The sequence below is a fragment of the Gouania willdenowi genome, chromosome 4, assembly GCF_900634775.1.
Source record: "Gouania willdenowi chromosome 4, fGouWil2.1, whole genome shotgun sequence".
NCBI classification, from domain to species: domain Eukaryota; kingdom Metazoa; phylum Chordata; class Actinopteri; order Blenniiformes; family Gobiesocidae; genus Gouania; species Gouania willdenowi.
Window position 1 is genome coordinate 5,276,841 of NC_041047.1, and position 18,959 is coordinate 5,295,799.

An 18,959-nucleotide genomic window follows, 5' to 3' on the forward strand; every position below is an offset into this window, starting at 1 on the left:
GTTAATTAGGAGATGGAAATGTCACCTGTAGCTTCACTAATTGACTAAGCCAGCAACCTGTGTGCAAGACAGCAGCTGTTAGCATTTCAAGGCAGATAAAAAAAATATATATATCAAAAAATCAATTATTAAGGCAAAAATTCAAAAATACTCAAAGGGACCTTTGTGCAAAATTTGGCGATTGTTCACGTATGAAAAGAAGGATTTCCTTGAGAGAAGAAAAAGGAAAGCAGGATAAGAAAAATACATTATTTAAAACAATAAAAATAAATAAATCACACACGACCACATGTAGAAGGAGTTCATTACATTTAATTGTTATTTGATTCATTGCACATTTTCCCAAGTGCAGTCATACTCACTGTAAAGCTTTAAAAAATACAATCTGAGTCATATTTAATGTGATTCTGGGTGTTTTGTCATGTTTTTTTTTTTTTTTTAAATCCAACACAGCATTAAATGGAAAAACCTCTTATTTATAGTGTCCTTTAATCAATAAAGTAAACACTGAGAAATAGGGCAGCATCACTGGTCATTCATTCATTCAGTAGGTAGTGTAACTCCTTCACATATTACATGTACGGTACATTTCCCTTTGTCTGTGTAAACACATCTGTGTCTTAATATATATATATATATATATATATATATATATATCTTACTTTTGAGTGCAACCAAATCTATGCGTGACCGTGACGTACCACTTTCTAGTTGGCACGTGAAATAATTAAAAATAATAATATTTCCCATTCTAAAGCTGCAGTGTTTGTTGTGCAGGCACATCACATGGATACGTAAGTCCCTCACCCACTCTTTTAGAAATAGATCCATATGTTTACAATACAGAACATTTTTCAAAATTAAAAAAATAGCTTGGATCATTGATTGTACACGATAACAAAACAATGTGCTTTTTCCCCATATAGTGTATAGTGCTGAGTTCAATCTGTCCACCTATTGGCTGTAGTTACAGTGAGCCCATTATGTGTGTGTGTGTGTGTTTTTTCTTAAGGCGGCTTAGAGTCACAGTTGGGATCATGGAGGTCTTTCTCCGTGGAACTTTCTGTGTCTGTATCTGCCGTTCTTCTCCTTGGCCATGTTGATACAGGCATTGTGCTTGTTGCTCTGCAAGTGGTTCCAGTATTTGACCAGCTCGTTTGGGTGAAACTGATGGGATGTAATCAGGTGGCTGTACTTACAACTGGAGTACGACACCCGCCAATGGTTAAAGAGGAACTCGTTGGGTGGAGGAGTGGGGTCGATGCGCAGCTTGGCCAGGCAGATCCCCACGTAGACGTCCTCCAGGTGCAGCCTGCGGATGCTCAGCGAGGCCTGGTATATCAGCTCGGCCACGTCCCCTGAGAACACGTACCCCGTGCCTGAGCAGAAGATTGGGTAGCGCTCGCTCGGATACAGCTCTGGCGGCATGTACCACTTGCTGTCCTTGTTTCGGTTTGGTGAGTAGCCCCTCATCATGTACCCGGTGAAGTACCTCTGCTTCGGGGGGAGATCCGGTTTCAACAGCTTCTGAATGAGATACTCGGTATTCACGAACATGTCACTGTCCGTCTTCATCACGTATGAGACATGGGGGCAATAGGTTGCCACCCAGTTCATACCCATTAACGTCTTGATGGTTAGGTTGTAGTAAGTGTCCTGATAGTCCTGCTGAATGATATCATGATGAACACTGCTTTCCTCCTCTATGCTGCTCTGAAGCAAGGTGTCTGTGCTCTTTCCTGTTCCCAGCAGGAACAGACGGACAAAACTGAGTCCCAATGCCATGCTCTCGTTACCCCACGTCTGGCGGATGGCGTTACGGGCGTCCGCTTGTTTTGGCTCTGCAGCGATGAGAAGGATGAGGAAGGGCGTGCTGTCTCTGCACTTGAAGGGCTCGTTCAGGATGTATCGGTAGGGCAGACCGCTGAGCTTCTCCCCTACGTCCAGTTCCTTTTGTAAACTGTTGTTTGTGCTCAAGAAGTCGCCCGTTACACCCATCCTGGCCCCTACCACCGCTCCCCCCACTCCTCCATCTGCTTGCTGTGAGCTGAGGTTGAGGAGAGGCTTTGGCGCTACATTCGCTGCATCCCTCCACATGCTCCTCAGAGAGCTGCTCTGGTTGGCCTCTCCTTTAGGACTGCGGAAGCCTCTGACGGTGTAGGCCAGTGGGTTTTCGCGAGCCCCGCTGCGTCCTGACAGCCAGTCCTGGTGACTGAAGAACAGGAAAAGAGTGAAGAGTAGAGCCAGCGAGAGCAAGCCGGTAACGTGAGTCCGAAAGAGCGAACGCTTGACGGTCCAGGTCATGTTGATGGGACAGCAATGCCGTCGTCTCCAGTGCATGGTGCAGGCCTTGGTCGCAGGACGCTGCTGCTGCTGCTCGAGGAACGGCGACGGACACACACAGTCACCGCAAACATGTGGTTACCACCAATAAGAAAGGTTATCTGAGCTGGCAGTTGAGCCTCCTGGTGGAGTCAGGGGAACATTTTGGACCCCTAGTGCAGCTTGGAGTGAGGTTAAAAGGCCTCCTGATGGAGCTGGCAAAGCAGCAAATGTCTGGCCAGGGAGAGCCCTCTCTGGCTCTTTTTTAACACTGTAGACAAACAGAAGGTCATGCTCCGTGTCTTGTTTCCTTCAGGATATGATAAGGGTCACGTCCTCTGTGTTTGCTCTCCCAAATCTGAAAAGAAAAAAAAAAGAAAATTGAAAAAAACTTCTTGGAAGCCATGCAGAAAGCATCTCCATCTCCTATATACACTGGCACGGAGCCATGTGTCAATTGTTTGAATTGCAGATGTGTTCGTTATCCTAATTGTGGTGTAAGCAGAGCCTAAATCTTAATCATTTTATCCATGGTTTGTTTTCACAGCAAGTCTGATTTTTTTTTTTTTTTTCGTGCAGATGTAAAAAATACCCAATTAGAGCTTTGTGTGGATCCACTGCCTCAGTGGATAAATTACATTTTTTGAAGGCTGACTTAACATTTTAAAAAGGCAGGAGCTGCATCAGTATGAAAGCATTGTAGCTTATTCGATTGGACAGGAATGAAGAACACAGCAGGTTCTGGATGTTGCATTTATTGAGAGTGAAAAGTACTCTGAGCACATTAGTGGTGGATAAGAAGGCTATACTACAATAACAAGGCAATTAGATGGCTGCTGCAACACAGAATCACAAGCATTCCGAGCAAAAGTAAACATAACGAGATTAAATTCATTTCTCAGAGAAAACAAAAGTAAGGATGCACAAGCTGAATCCCTCGATGTCAGTATAACCCCTCAGAGTATTAAGTATTACAGTAAAAAGTATTAATAATACAGTCAAATGTAACAGTAGGGGGCAATGTTTTGACTTTGACTTAAAGTGAAGATCCTGTTGGGATTGATATCTGTCACTTATTGCTTGGATAACGTTGGTTTCTCACATGTTTTGTATTTTATGGATACGTAGAAGTGCAAACTACTGCACAATAATCTTGTAATTACTTGTTTTACCGCAGAAAATCTGTGGTTCACTTGAGACCAAACTGTTCCTTATTTGGCCCCTGAACTAAAATGAGTTTGACACCCCTGCTTTAGACTATTGCTTCTCCACGTGTCTTCCTTCTTTCGGTTTGCTTTGCTGTGCAAACGCCATGATGTGGACATTTCCTGTTGAAACAACTTTTGTCGAGCAGCCAATAGTAACGCCCAAAACAGCTCATGGAGCACTTTTTAAAAAGATCTCTGACTGGCTGTAAAAGACTGTCAAGCTCCTTATTTTCTAAAGCTTGAGTACAGAGCTAATAGAAGGAGCAGAGGTCCAGTGTCCTCTCAGAGCAGATAAATATTTACCAAATGTTTTATTTGGACATGTACATTCATCCAACCCAGATGTTTTTTGGATGCCTGAGGGGGAAATCATGAGTTGGCTGTACAGAAAAAGAGACTTTTACTTTTGACTGTTTTATTTGTAAAGCGTGGGGGAAAAAAGACAAGTTTTGTATCCAGTCTGAGAGGTTTTGTGCAGGACGTTAGTGGTTGGATACTCTTTGTCACTGTTTTTGTTTGTGAATCCGGCCTGTAGCCATCTGTTTGTTGTTTATTTTAGTTCAGTGTCTTGTAAGCCCATGTCAGCTGGGCACATACTGTATGTGCATGACACTTAAATAAAATAATTCAATCATATTGTGAATTTTTGACTAAATGATGCCAAACAAATCTTTCATACTGCAGCTTTAATCAATAACTGGTAAACTTACAAAAGCAGCAGAAGACAGTAGGAGTGTGCTTAGTATTCTTTACGTTGGGTTACCCTGGTTGGTCCTGTTGTGGCGGTTTGGACGAATGAGACGGGGTTACGTCCTCTTTTGTCTAGGAGCGAAGAAGTAACATAACACCGATGTAAAAGGGTAAGCCAAGACAATTTATTATACAGTTTTAACAAAGGGAGCCAAGACAAACTTAAAGCGTCACCTACAGAGAAGGAGTTTAACAAAGGGAGCAAGGACAAACTTGTACAGCTAACAAACAAAACAGAACCTAATTGAATCCTACAATGCAACAACCTAGTAATTCTAAAACACAACAGAACTGAATCCAACACAGTCTTCTAATCTAATCTAATGGCTAGCGAAAAAGGCAAATCACAAGCAGAGTCGAAGTGGGGCAACCTGCTAGTCAAATTCCCCCTGAGCCAATGTTCAAGCGATCCTTTTAGCTGTGGAGACTGATGAGGAGTGATTGCTGATTAGCTCCCTGTGCAGGTGGAGGAAGAAGAAGACCAATCCTGTTGAAGGAGCAGCACAGGAGGATTTGCATACGAGAAGACGAAGCCACCAATCGCAGACGAGTGCTGTCACAGTCTTTTTGCATTTTCCTCCCACACAGGAGCTGGGCCAACAGCAGGGTCGTAACAGACGGAGTCAAGCTTTAGGGTTGCTGGTCAGATGTGGACACAGGGTTTATTTGGTCAAAGGGTTTTGGGAACAAACTGGTCGGGGATTCGGAGACAAACAGTGAATCTGCTGCAGTTCTCCCAGGGTTATGTATGTTGCTGATAGCGATAGTCATAACATAGCGGAGCCTTGGTGAGTGCTATCAGTGTAAGTTGTCTGAGAGTTCTGTAATTACATAAAAGGTAAAATTGGACTAAATTTGGGGGAAGAGTTATTGCACAAAAATCTGGTTTATAATAATAATCTAAAGTACTCAGAAAACAATAGTAACAAACTAACATTTAAAACAGCATAGGTGTCTCAAACAAGGAGATAACTCTTGCTGGGAAGTTCCCCTTCATACAACTTCCTCTCTATGTGGGCGAGCACCACATTGAGCTGCACGAGCGAACAAGTGTCATCAACCCCCACATGGCGTCACGGGAAAAACAAGCATCTGTCTAAATGAGTTTCAGCGTCTAGCAGGCGGTGGCGCCAGTGCCGGAGCGATAGCTAAACGCGCACCAGCCGTTCACCTTCCACCTCCAGTTTATCAATGTATCCTGACGCGTAGGCGAGACGCGCCGTGCAGCACCAAATGGACACGCAAGAAAAGCACAACCAACAATGTGCACAAACATGTAACAAAGGGGGGGGGGGGGAAGAGAAAATGATTGCATCTGCTGCTCATTAAGGAGTGGAGCAAAGCAAGAAGCACAAAGGCAATCACAAATGCACACAAAGACTCTCTGAGCCACGAGGCAAACACCCATTTTTCACAGGCACAACATTTACAGTGCACTGCACATAATCACATGCACATTGTTGTTTCATTTTCTGTGTGTTTGTTCAGTGAAAATACAACACAGACCTCCCTTAATGATAATGAAAACATACACTAGCTTGTATTCCACACAGACAAAAAAAAGTGCACGCGGACATTACACATAATTATATCCCTGCAAGAAACATATATCATCATTTCTGTCACACGCAGGCAGGCCCGCAGACACCAGAGGAATAAAATGTGCCAGCAGAAACTTGGAGGCTGTACTTGACTCTAGTGAATATTAATGTAGCAGCAGAAGCGCAGCAGTGAAGAATCCATCCTCCCTCCTCGTGTGTTAATGCACCGTCTGCACTGCCCGTTTGGGTTCAGGGTTTGTCTTTGAAATGCTTTGCAGATATTGAACAATGGAGCATCATTTTTGTGCAAATACTGCATTCTGGCTATGGAGTGTGGTGAGAATGATTTTCCCTCTAACTTCCAGTTTTCATTTTTCTGCAATGTTTGCTCATTCATCACGACAACTGACAAGGAACACGATAACCTTTTCAGGAGGCGAGAGCGCTTACCCGGCGCAAGCAATTACAGCCGAATGAGAGGGGCCAGGGCCGGCTCTGTTTTAAAGGTTAACATACTTTACATCGAAGCAAATCCACCGCTCCAGAGATTTCTGCTGTCAATGTCAACCAAATGAACATATAGTTACATGGAGCTTTGATGAAGAGAACACACACACATACACATACAACTTATTTCTGGGGGTGCTGATATAAAGATGCCCACACAAAGGCCTTCATTTATCAACAGTTCATCATAAAATCATATTCCTTCCATGGAATACCGTATAATCCTTAACTTTGCTACTGAGTGCATAGGTTCACCCAGTGATCACCCATGGGACACAGGGCTGCTATGTTCTGTATTGGAGAATGAGGTTCTGTTTCCTCCGTACAGCACAGGGCTGTCAAATTCATTTTAGTTCAGATTTTATGTAAGAAAACAAGTAATTTCAACATTATGGTGCTCTATTTGGCACTGTTACGTATCCATAAAATACAAAATACGTGAGAAACCGACAATATCCAAGCAATAAGTGACAGATATCAGTCCCAACAGGGTCTTTACTTTACATTTTCCAGATTTGTGACCAATTTCTAATTAATTAAGTAACATGTTATGTAATAGTTTGAGGAAAAGTTTAAGATTTTGTAAGAATTTTTATTTGCCCCAGGGGCCAAATCCGGCCCTTTGGAGCATCTAATTCGGCCTGCGGGAAAAAGTATAAAAATTACATGAAAACATAAATTGTTATATAAATTAAATTCAACATTATTTGCAGGGGCTCACAGTTTTCCTGGTGCTTATAATCATATCACTGCAGTCATTTTTTATGTTAAACTGTTGAAAAAACACAAAATTCTTACAAAATCTTTTAATTTTCCTCAAATTATTACATAATATTTCCCTTAATTGAATATAACTTAGTCATAAAATCCTGTTGGGACTGATATCTGTCATTTATTGCTTGGATAATGTTGGTTTCTCACATGTTTTGTATTTTATGGACACTTAGAAGTGCAAACTACTGCACAATAATGTTGTAGTGACTTGTTTTCCCACATTAAATCTGTGGCCTTCTTGAGATCAAACTGCTCCATATTTAACCCCTGAACTAAAATCAGTTTGACGCCTCTGGTCTAGAGGATCTCTGTTGGGAAGTTGTTCACAGCGCACACAGGGGGGCGGATGTCATCTGCTTGGTAACTGATCCTCTTCCACAGAAATTAGCTTCTTTAATTCCAGTTTTCACACTGTCAAAAAGCACATCTTTGTTTTGCTCCACCTCAGATGTGAAGATGCCGATTTTCATCTTGGAAAATTTCTCTTCTTGTCTGACCTCAGTGGGCGGGGCCTCCGAAACAGGAGGGCATAACATGTTAATGATGATCAAATTCAGCCGCTGCATTTATCAACACCTGACCATTTGTATGCTGTGATTGGTCAGATATGAATATCTCATAAAACACACGTGAGTTGAATGTGACGGTATCAAATAATGAGCCGTTGCGCCAAAAAAACACGTTTTGGGTTGGCTGTACCAGACCTTCTTACAGTAAACTACAAGTACCATGATGCTTTGGGGCGTCATCATTTGCTACAGGCGGTTGAGCCAATGGCGTGCAATAGTGCAAGGTCAAATGGGAAATGAAACATGGTGGATGGTGACTGCCAGCAGAGCGACGTAGAAACGGAGGAGTTTGTAGAACGAGTGCATGATGCAGCGGCTACAAGTCAGAGGTGCGGAAACGTTTTGGTGCCACCGCATCAAGAAATCGTAAGTGAGAAAAGGTAGACAATACGCAAACACTGCAAGTGCACCGTGCTCTACTCTTCTGCAAATACGAGCACCATGAGAAGCCACTAAAACAACTCAGCATTCTGAAAAGTTCAAGGATTGTGTCAAACAAAGAGTCTGGTTAAAAAAACTCTAAAGGAAGCATTTACAACCAAGCTCCCTCAGAGCAGCACAAGAGGGCTTTAAAAGATTAGTGGATACTTTAAATGCCCAGAGATTACTCCTAACCATAAATGTTGACTTGTTTAATCTTCTCTGGAAAAAAAACTAAAATGATTCTAAACACAGAATGAGGCAGTTTGCACTACTTTGAATTTCTTGGCGTTTTTTTTAAATTATTAGTTATTGTATTGTTACTCGAGTGTTTCTATACCTGTGTGGAGTTTAGGAGTGTCCCTGACTCAATTAGAATTATTACACTTTAGCTAAAGAATCTGTATCTGTTGGTAGGCAGTATTCACTTTCTGTCATAAATCTAAAAGTATGACAATAAATACTGCTGTCAAAACAGTGAACAGACAATTTCTCACAGGTCATCTTTCTTGTTATTGTTAGCATTGTTAGCATTGCTGCAAACTGTCTGACTTCCTGTAAAAACGTGAGCTTTTCCCACAATATTGCAATAATTATCATACCATGAGGTTACTACCGTGATTATAGCAAACCGAGAGATTTAGATATCGTTACTAGTAACGTACGACCCAATGTGAACTCAGATGTGCACCTGGTTTTACGCAAGGTTGCTAAATGAGGGCCAAAGACTGCACTGCGTGACTGTGAGTGACGTTGTTTGTTGGATTTTTGACCAGCATTGATTTCCCAGTGTGATTTCATCTTCCAAAGCTCGCAGCCATGAATACATATTCTATCCCCCATCAATGTCACTTCTATGAAAGCCAGTTAGTTACACCATCACTAATTAGAGCCCCAGCGATTCTGCAGCAGTCAATAATCAGTATGAAGGCTCATTGAGGGAGCGGTGCAGTGTTGACTTACTGAGCATTTTAAGGATCCGTCTCTGTCACTGTGTCAGCCTGGAAGCTGAAGGAAAAGAGAACTACCAAACCCTTATCTAACCACCATAGTTTCATGGTGTTACAGTACAGTACGTTGATCTTGATGCAGCAAAAGAAAAGATTAGTCGATGTTGTTGATAAGCATGTGATAAACATGTGACCTCCATTGCATAAAGAAACCAACAACAAGGTTTGTATTTCTGAAACACAGCACACATTTATTATCTGCTCACGGTTGCCGCTCGCTAACATCACCCGAGGTTAAATCTGCTTTATTCAATTATATATGAATTATGATGTGACTCACGTTTTATCTCCCCTGAAGCAAACCTCAATCATTGGGATTTATCTCAATGTTAGGCCATAATAGATTTAAGGCTCGAGGTCCTCTTTTTATTTTTATTTTTGAAGGGGGTAGAAAGGATTCTGCAAGGTAATTATTTCTGTCAAGAAGGTCATATTTTCACCAGTGTTTACTCATTTCTTTGTTTAAAAAAAGAGTTAAATATACATACTGTATTTACTAAATATGAAACAAATAGATATAGGGTGCAGAATGTAAAAACTGTCCCTTTTACATAGCCGACATAATTTGAACACATAAATTACAAAATAAATCTCCAGTAAATGTGAATATTAAATGTAAATCTAAATGTTAAATCTAAATCGAAATGGCAAATGTACAGAGGCGCTGACCAGCCCACTTTGTATAATTTTGAAACATTTAGCTTTACACTTGGAGACCGATTTAGATTTAACATTTAGATTTAATGTTTACATTTAGATTTAACATTTACATTAAGATTTAACATTTACATTTAGATTTAACATTTACATTTAGATTTAACATTTACATTTAGATGTATGTTTCATGTTAACACATTTTTAACAATGATATCCTGTATAACATGCTGTTTTACATGAATTTGTCTCAAATAAAAGAACAATGAGATAATTGCTCAAAATATGTCGGCTATGAACATTGACCAAGTTTACATTAAGCACCTCATAAATATAGGCTACTGAGGTCGAGGGTAATATAGCTCAGACTTCACTGAATTCAATTATTCTTTTGTGTTAAATGTGAAAGAAACACTGGATGATTACAAACTAAATACTGTAATAACTCCCAAGAGCAGTGGAGTTAACAAGGAGCCTGGCAGGAAGGACAGATAATAAAGTATTTTGTAGTCACAGATGAACATAACCCATATTCTGTCCTTGGTTTTAACACGAAAAATCAAAGAAAAATATTACTAAAACACCTAAAAGTCAACAATTTGGTGATACATCAACCTTGGTTATTAAAAAAGATCAGATCGGGATCAGCGATACTGGCCCCGTGTCACGGACTGAGTTTACCTCTCAGTACGTGACTGCTACGTGCTGAGATGTACCCATGCTGGAATTGCCATGCATAATGTCGTAAAGAAATCAACATCAATAAAAAAATCCACCAATGAAAAAATAACATGACTGTCATGATCAGATTGCTAATTTATATGAATACAATGGCTTATTATTGTAAAGTTACATTAGGGTAACTGTTATTCATTGCAATGTATATTATAATGATGTTTTTTTGGAGAATAAACTATTTCTATTTGTATTGAGATTGCTGCATGAGACACTATGACTTACTCAAGTTGTTGACTGAGATTGTCACACACTCAACATGGCGGAAGTAGCAAAAATCACAGCAGAACTAGCAAAAATTAATTTTCCGGTAGTGCGCATGCTGGTATTTACTTGGTATCGGATCGATACCAAATCTTGAGGTATCGCCCACTTCTAGCCAGGAGGTATTTACGGATTTTGACAAATTTTTTAACCAAAAATAATCTTACACGATGGAATATTCCATTGCATTTTGTCCGGATCCATACATGGATTCTGGATCAGTTTGAAAAATAGAAAAATCCCTATCATTGGTGGAAAAAAAAAGTCAAATCTTGGCTTGTAATTGGCGGATCATTATGAAATTAGGCTTAGTTATGTCAGGTTGGATTCTCAATTACCCCACCAAGTATTTGCAAATTTCATCACATTTTTTTCTTATTTCTATGGGGGTGCCCATACATTTGAACCTACTGTATGGTTATTAAAGGGGATAGAAATGTCTTTAGGTCTTTAAAGTTTGAAGGATCATGGTACTATGATCAGGATCACTGATCCAGAAAACTGACAAAATCTGGAAAAGATGAGATTTGAAGCTTGGAGGAGGTTTACGCTCTCTGAAATATATCAAACATGTCTGAAAAACCTCTTCATGAAAGTGTAAAAACTTTTTAGCATTTTACCAAGATCCAGGTGTTTCTGTTTTCTGTTTTTTGCAATATTTGGAAGTTTTAGGCCTACATAACTATAAATTTAATGCCAAACAAAGCAGGAGGAAAGTGGGAATTAATACTATAATCACTGAGTCACACATCAGTTCTTAACATTTATAGATCGAACAACCTGAAGACGAGTTTTGCTCTTCTTTTTTCCACTGTTGAGAAAAAAAAAGGAATAAAACAGTTTTTGTTGCCACTGTTGTGGTTTCAGAATCAGCTTTTGTTCTCAGACGTGACCAGTCAAGCAGATCCTACAGGGAACACGCTTGGAAATTCAATGGTGGCGCTCTGCTCAGAGAGGCAGTCCATCGTTTTCCTTTCAACAACACAGACGCCTCATCTTAATCTCTCCGTGATGGGCCACACTCTTTGATTGCAGAGACTATATGGTGAGAGCAGGACTTTCTCTCTTTACTCTTTACTTGAGCAGCTGGTGCTGTCAGTCTAAGTCAATGTTTACCTACGTGAGCGACTGAATATAAAATCAAATGTTACGTCGAAATAATACAATTAGTTAAAGACTAAAGCAATTAAGTGATGACTCAGCTTTTAAAAAACAAAAAAAGCACGTTGTGTTGGGATTTTGATGAATTATTCAACTGTCAATCATTTAATTAACTTTGACTCAACTACTTCAATGTGTTTGTTTTGGTTTTTTTTTCTGCTGTGATGTGTAGCACGAAGTCACTCTTTAAATAACAAGCCTTAAAGCAGTGGTTCCCAACCCTTTTTTTTGGGTCGTGACCCCATTTTGATATCATTCATTTCTGGTGACATTTTTTTTTTTTTTTAGAAATATTTTTTGAAAATGAGCAGCTCAGATATTTTTATACTGTATTTTTTTTTAACTACAATTATATTTGAGAAAGTTAAAGAATAGAATACGGCTACATAATGTCCCAGAGCCTCCATGTCTGACCTAGAGGTGATAAGATATTTTTGATCAGACATTTCAGGCGACATGAAAGCCACCAGAAGAGTTTCAACACATAGAGGGAAGTTTTTTTACAATTTTACCACAAAACACACCATACTGGCATGAAATGTCAATAGTTGGACTAGAATCAATCAACAACATTACTTTATATCCAAATAAAAATTTTTTCAGCAGAATATTTTTCTGGGGGGGTTTAGTTAGTCTTTAGTTACCTTAGTCTTTAGTTACCGTAGTCCTTTTTTTTATTAAGTTTGTTTAATATTATATTCATTTGTAATTGTTTTTAATCATTGTAAAGCACAAACTTTTTCGTGTAAACTTTCAAGACGTGACCGTGCACATCGACAACGTCAATGGAAAAAATATTCTCAAAAACAGGAGGAAAAAAACGTGTTCTTAAGTGATCTTTTTTTAATGAGTTCTTATTAGTTCTTCCTGCGCTTGAACTCATAAAGACACATGAAAGCGATCAGTAGATGCTTTGATGCTTTCCTTAGAAGGACATCAAAGCAATCCCTAGATGCCTCTGAGGAAGACTCACAGGAGATGAAATTTCCTGAAAACAGTCGTCCGAATAAATGAAACCTTAACGTCCGTGTAAAATGTGCAAAAATCAATCTGTGTTGTGAGTTTGTCACACCACAGAAACATGTCATTGACCAGTGCTCTGAAATGCTGGGGGCGTGTTAGTTAGAGGCGCTAGAACCATGCCCACGAGCGGGAAGGGCCCCGCCTCCATGTAATGTGTCTATGGGAGAGAGCAGTGTGAAAGTGGCTCCAGTGTTGATAGTGCTTCTCCCATTGATTTTCCAAAAGTGCTCGGATCGGGCCAAACGAGGTGTTAGCGGAAAGGTCTGCTCCGCCCGAGTCCAAATATGTGCTCAATAGAGGCGAAACACACAATTGCAGTGCAAAAAAGGGCTAATTTCATGGAAAATGTGGCACCAGCGAACACATTTTATTCCCCCGAGTCCGAATATGTGGTTTGTTTTTGGCTAGGGGCCGAATTGTGCCGGCTGGAGGCCGCGGATATTTGGTGTGCGTCAGCAGCAGGGTCGGGTTTATGCTAATGATGGCATCGTTACGTAACGCGGCTATGATTTCTGACCCGCCCATTGAATCCTGAACATGGAAATTTGAAACACACTTTGTGAAGCCGAGCTCCACAATTACATTCTAAATGGTTGAATGTTTTATGGAATACATTTATGACCTATTTAATGTGTTTAAAAGAAAATGGCTGAATTTGCTTTACACAGACTTGAGTAACTTGCTGGAATTACTACGCAAGGGTGCAATAATTTCCCAAACCTACAGACCATTCACATCAAATTCCATTTCAGTCGATACTAGTGCTTCAGTTTAATTTGCGGAAATGTCAGAAATCATTAATGAATGGTTCACAGCAACAAAAAAAGAAAAAAAAATAATTTTGTAATTATGACCTGACCTATACAAACTATTTCATGAACTTTGAAATAGTTTGTGTAGAAAACTTTCCCAACACTGGCCACACCCATCCCAAGCTTTCACTCTTTCCATCTCCCAAAACTCAGACAAACTTCAATTCATTGTCTACTCTAAGGCTGTAAACAAAGGGACTTTCTAGAAAGTTTTTTAGTGTTTTTCTGACTCAACTAGGATAAGACCGCAGGGACGACGGTACGCGTTTCCCACCAAGCGTAGTGTGAGTGACGTTACAGAGCCAGCTGTGTATCTTTTATATGCCGCATCATTAGAAGCCGGTCAGATCTGGGCCAGGCCACTCGGGGCCACTCGGGGGCCCCAACATCATACACAATGCACTCTCTGATTCAACATCACAAAAGCATCGAGCCAGAAAAAAAACATCCGTCTCTGACACCCGTTTATCCAGTTCAGCATGAAAGGATGCTACAATGTATCACAGCAGAGTATGGATAGGATAGTATGGATAGGTCGCACACTACCACTCACATGGCCTTTAAACAGAGCTAACTTCCCTAACTTCTGGCGTCTATTGTTACTATTGACTCTAATTCCTTGAGAGTTTTGACTTTTACATTTTTAAAAATCCAAATCCAATAATAATGTGATACAAAACACAGATACTTTTCTATTTTCTTTACCCGTTATCTTATATTGTATTGTGGTGGCTTTTGGGCAAAAACAAAAAACTGACACTGATTGATAACAAGCAAAGGGAAATATTCACTATATTACATTTATTTCATAAAAAGATGAAGATCATAAACAATTAACAAAAGTAAATGAAGTAAATAAATACAATCAGATTCAATAATAATAAAAAACAAACAAACAAACATATATGGGGTGCCGATTGTACAGTTATTTGTTTAAAAAACATTTTTTAAATGTTACTTTTGACCAGATTTACAGCAATATTTGTGATATTTTTATTCTCATAAAAATATAATGTCAACGTTAAATCTAAATCTTAATCTAAATCAAAATGTTAAATATTAAATCTAAATGTTAAATCTAAATGCTGATTGTTAAATCTAAATCTAAACAGATAATTTGCATATTAGCTACATATTATGTTTCACCCGTGACATTTAGATTTAAAATGTAACATTTAGATTTCACATTAAAACAAATAAAAAAAATCCCCTTCAAAAAAAAAGCACAGTATATTGTTTCTCATTTTGATTTGATCCACACATTGAGATGTAGCACAATATTTTCACCCGTACAAAGGCAACATAAGACAACAGCAGCAGTCTTTGAAATCCAGGCTGAAAAACACAAGAGACCCCTGGGAAATAAAGCTTTGGCAGCTGTGAGTCACTGTATCTACAGTTTACATTATATGGCAATGTCCACCCCCCACACACACATACACACACACACACACACACACCCCAGTAGAGCGAGACTGACTCCTTCCTGATGTCCTGAATTCAAACCTGCAAACCCGCACGTTTTCTGGATACATCTTGGCAGAATTCTGCAGGAAGTCGTTTCCGACGCCGCGCTAATAAATTATGAGGTGCTTTGAAAATTAGGCCTTATTAAAGTTTCATAGTCTGGTGGTCAGAATGAACACCCAGATGGTGAGGTCAGCTACTTTTTTACATTTCTTTTTAAATGTTCATCTCAGCGTTTAGCAGACATCTCTTAAAGCACAGCCAGTTTCCACAGCTTCAGCAACAGCTCGATGACATGAAGGAGATAAAAAGCCACGTTAAGTGAATCCGATCAATGCATTCTCCTCTGTCCTCCCTTTCCTCCCCCCGCATGTCTACAGAGGACTTTCCTAAACTTGATTTTATGCAAGCCGATACCATTTGTATTACTGACCTCAATTTGATGACACGTTGGAAGCCGACATCATAAAGGAAACAAGCGCTGTGAGCAGCGAAGAATGATAGCTTTTATCTAAACTGTACCATATTAAACATACAAAAACACAACTTTAACCATCTTAAAGGGATCCTCCACTGATTTTACAAATGTGGCCTAAAACCTATGAAATGTCCTTATTAGAAGATCTATGCCTAACGAAACGCATCAATTTGCACCATATTTGTTTTATTAACTTTTAAAAATGGGACAACTTTACTGTTTTAGAGCCTGTGTTCCTCCATCTTGAAATCACATAATTGATGATGTCACACGGCCCCATTTGCCTGTAAACATCCCATTGTTTTCTAATGGACTGAAGCGTTCAGCCTGCTTTTTAGATCATTTAGAAGCTTTTTCGGTCAAAATCCCAATTTGCGCTGTTTTTGGTTGTTCTAAATAATCAGGAAAAGTTAAAGATGACAATGTAACCCTCTTTTGTTTACCTAAAGAGGATAAAAACAGTTGTGACCCGGTAAATAATCTATGGCAGCAGGGGGCGACAGTTCCAACTCTGTAATCTTGACAATTACAGCAGCTGGTGGAGTATTTGTACTTTCAAAAAAGACTCCCACAAACTATTTCAGAAGAGCTCAAAAAAACTAAAACTCTAACAGACTTTTTGACGGAGCTTGAACCAAAAGAAACAACATGTACCCTTTGCCCAGGATCAGTACGGCTTGGAAATTCCTCCAAAATCACCAAAAAGGCAAAGATTATCACAATGATTGGGACAATTGACAGTAAGTCATTGATTTGTCTCACTTTTGACAGAAATTGTGTTTATATATTACAGTTTTATTTACTTTCCCCCTCCAGATGTCTCAACATACTTTGAGGCACTCACTGGCCATGATTATTCGTTCTTGTGTCTGTTGTCGCTACAACCCTTCAGTAGTTGTGGTGGATCTCCACAAGAAAGGAGTATTCAATTTACCAGGTGAGCTTGGCATTTATTGTTGTTTGAAAATATTATTGTGCACTATGAAAATACTATCACATTTTTTTTTTTTTTAATAGTGACTGAACTTCAAAAACCTCCAGAGGACTACTGTGGCGAAGTTGATGTAGAAAAAATTTGGGACATTGTTCAGCAGGAGATGATTGCACAAAGATTTTTCCCAAGTATTACATTTTTCTTCATATTGTTAATCTACAGTTTTTGTATATATAACACAAGTTACATTAAAAAAAAAATGTGAACTGTTTTTTTTATCTTGTTTTGTTCTGTTCTTTTCCCCCAGGTCTTGCAAAAAATGTCCTTTCTGTAAAACCCAGGTTTGATCTCTGGGCCCCATGGATTGGGAAAGAAACCCGCAAGTCCGTGCTTGTGTTAAACACAGAGTTTGAGAAAGTTTCGCTGGCTAAGTCACCCGCTGAAGCAGAACTTAGCATGTTTTCAGAAGATCGGCTGGTCGATGAGCTCGCAAAGCAGAAGGTAGAGTTGGATATCTTTAAATGTAATATTTCAGGTTACAGATTTCAATTTTTTTCAAAAGTGCACGTGTTTCTGTATCATAGGTTGAATGTTTGTCACTTTTTTTTGTCTTTTTTTAAAAAATGTTCTATGCACGTGTCAAAAACAAATCTATTCCACTATTTATTTTCTGAAAATCTTTTTAGCTCAACATAAAGTTTTTTTTTCTGGAAAAAAAGATACATGTAGACATACCCTTTATGATTTTATCCTTTCTTTAACAGGTGTCCACTGTGCGCAAGCTCTGTAAGGCCTGCAACATTGACTCAAAGGGATCCAGAATGGATCTTGTTATAAGGTTGAGGGAAGAAATGAAAACGAGACACTCATATGACAAGATATTCCAGAATTTTTAGTGAAAGACTCTGGAGTGCCGCCTTGCGAAAGGGTGATGCAACCACAGCTCGTTCCTGCGGTGCCCCTCTGCTGCAACAAATGCTTCCCACAGACCCTACTTCGAACAATGGTGGGTAGTAGGCCCAGACCAACAAATGTCAATGGATTAATTCCTTATTTCCTACTTTCACTTTTTTTTTCTTCTCTTAATAGAATACAATCCATGTGGACCACATTGTGACTCCATCACAAATGTTGACCAAGTTGGGGCATCTTGGGCACTCTCAACTCATCCTGCTCAGGAACGGCTGGTAATTATTCTGTTTTACCCTAATAGAGAGCCCCATTCATGTCCTCTTAATGCAGCAAACAATGATTGACCAGGGGATATTTTTTGGACCTTTTCAGTTGGATTATATTCTGGATACTGAGGGGCCTGAAACGGAGTTAACTGTGAGAACACAAAAGGCCTGCCTGACTCGCGATGACTTTTGGACCCTTGGCCAGAATAAAGAAATGGAATCTAACGTGAGTTAAACACTTGGTATATAAAAAATTGTTATGACTTAAATTGTGAATTTGAATTTGTGCAATTCTTATCGGTTTTTCAGATAGGAAATGCTTGTTTCGAGCTCATTGAGCAGATAGCTCAGTCCAAGGTAAAATGGGGGGTGGGAGGATCAGATGTCACTTATTTTCTGTCATTTTTGGTATATTGGAAATGTATTATTGAAATTGTTTTTCAGAAAAAGAACATCTATATTGCTGTGCTCTATGTTGTTTCAACTTGGAGACGTCCAACATTGTGTGACCCCCTCTCAAGTTTACCTGTAAGTATCTGACCCCAATGGTCACAACATACAGGAACTGAATATAATTTCAAAAATAGTAAGAAATACATTTGTTATGCTTTTTTTATTGTTATATTTTAACATTTTGATTTTGACCTTTGAATTATTTATTTTAGGTTCTGTTGTTATTCCGATTTGGAAACCGGGCCATTATCTGCTGACTGTGAGTTTTATATCTAAATGTATTTACTGACATTAATTTGGCCCCAAGTCCCACTGAAACCAGCGATCTCCTTTCCAGGGAGAGCTGACCAAGGATATTAAATGCTATGTTGCTTGACAATCATAATTATCTTTACTTGCTTACTGAAGGGCTCAAAATTTAACTTTTTGATGCATGTTGTAACTGAAACTTTGTAGCTTGTAGCCTCACGTCATTAAAAAAAATTAGTAGTTTTTTTAATTGAAATTGGTGTTTATTGTTTTGGTGTTGTGGAGTCTTGTTGTGTTTTCTTGTCATTTTACATAATAAATATTTAATTAACTGCAATTGTAGGTTGTGATGCCACCCCAGAGAGAAATTTTCTTTCTGGACTCCAAATGTGGACATTTTGGATTTGGTGATCAGGAAATGAGAAAACTGTTGAGGTCACTTTTGTAATG

The 18,959-nt window shown here is 39.2% G+C and overlaps 1 protein-coding gene across 5 annotated transcripts in view; it reads right to left on the reverse strand.

The window, feature by feature from the left end:
- Positions 1-424: 424 nt before the first annotated feature.
- The window catches only part of b3galt2 (UDP-Gal:betaGlcNAc beta 1,3-galactosyltransferase, polypeptide 2), a 29,159-nt gene continuing 10,624 nt past the window's right edge, over positions 425-18,959 (reverse strand). For 3 of the 5 annotated variants that reach the window (XM_028444991.1, XM_028444988.1, XM_028444990.1), the window contains one exon: positions 425-2,680. In XM_028444991.1, the coding sequence (XP_028300792.1) occupies positions 1,036-2,340 (1,305 nt within the window). In that variant the 5' untranslated portion in view covers positions 2,341-2,680 and the 3' untranslated portion in view covers positions 425-1,035. Of the gene's footprint in view, positions 2,681-4,240; positions 4,353-18,959 lie in introns of all 5 variants that reach the window. The other 2 variants (XM_028444992.1, XM_028444989.1) reach the window with 1 other exon arrangement.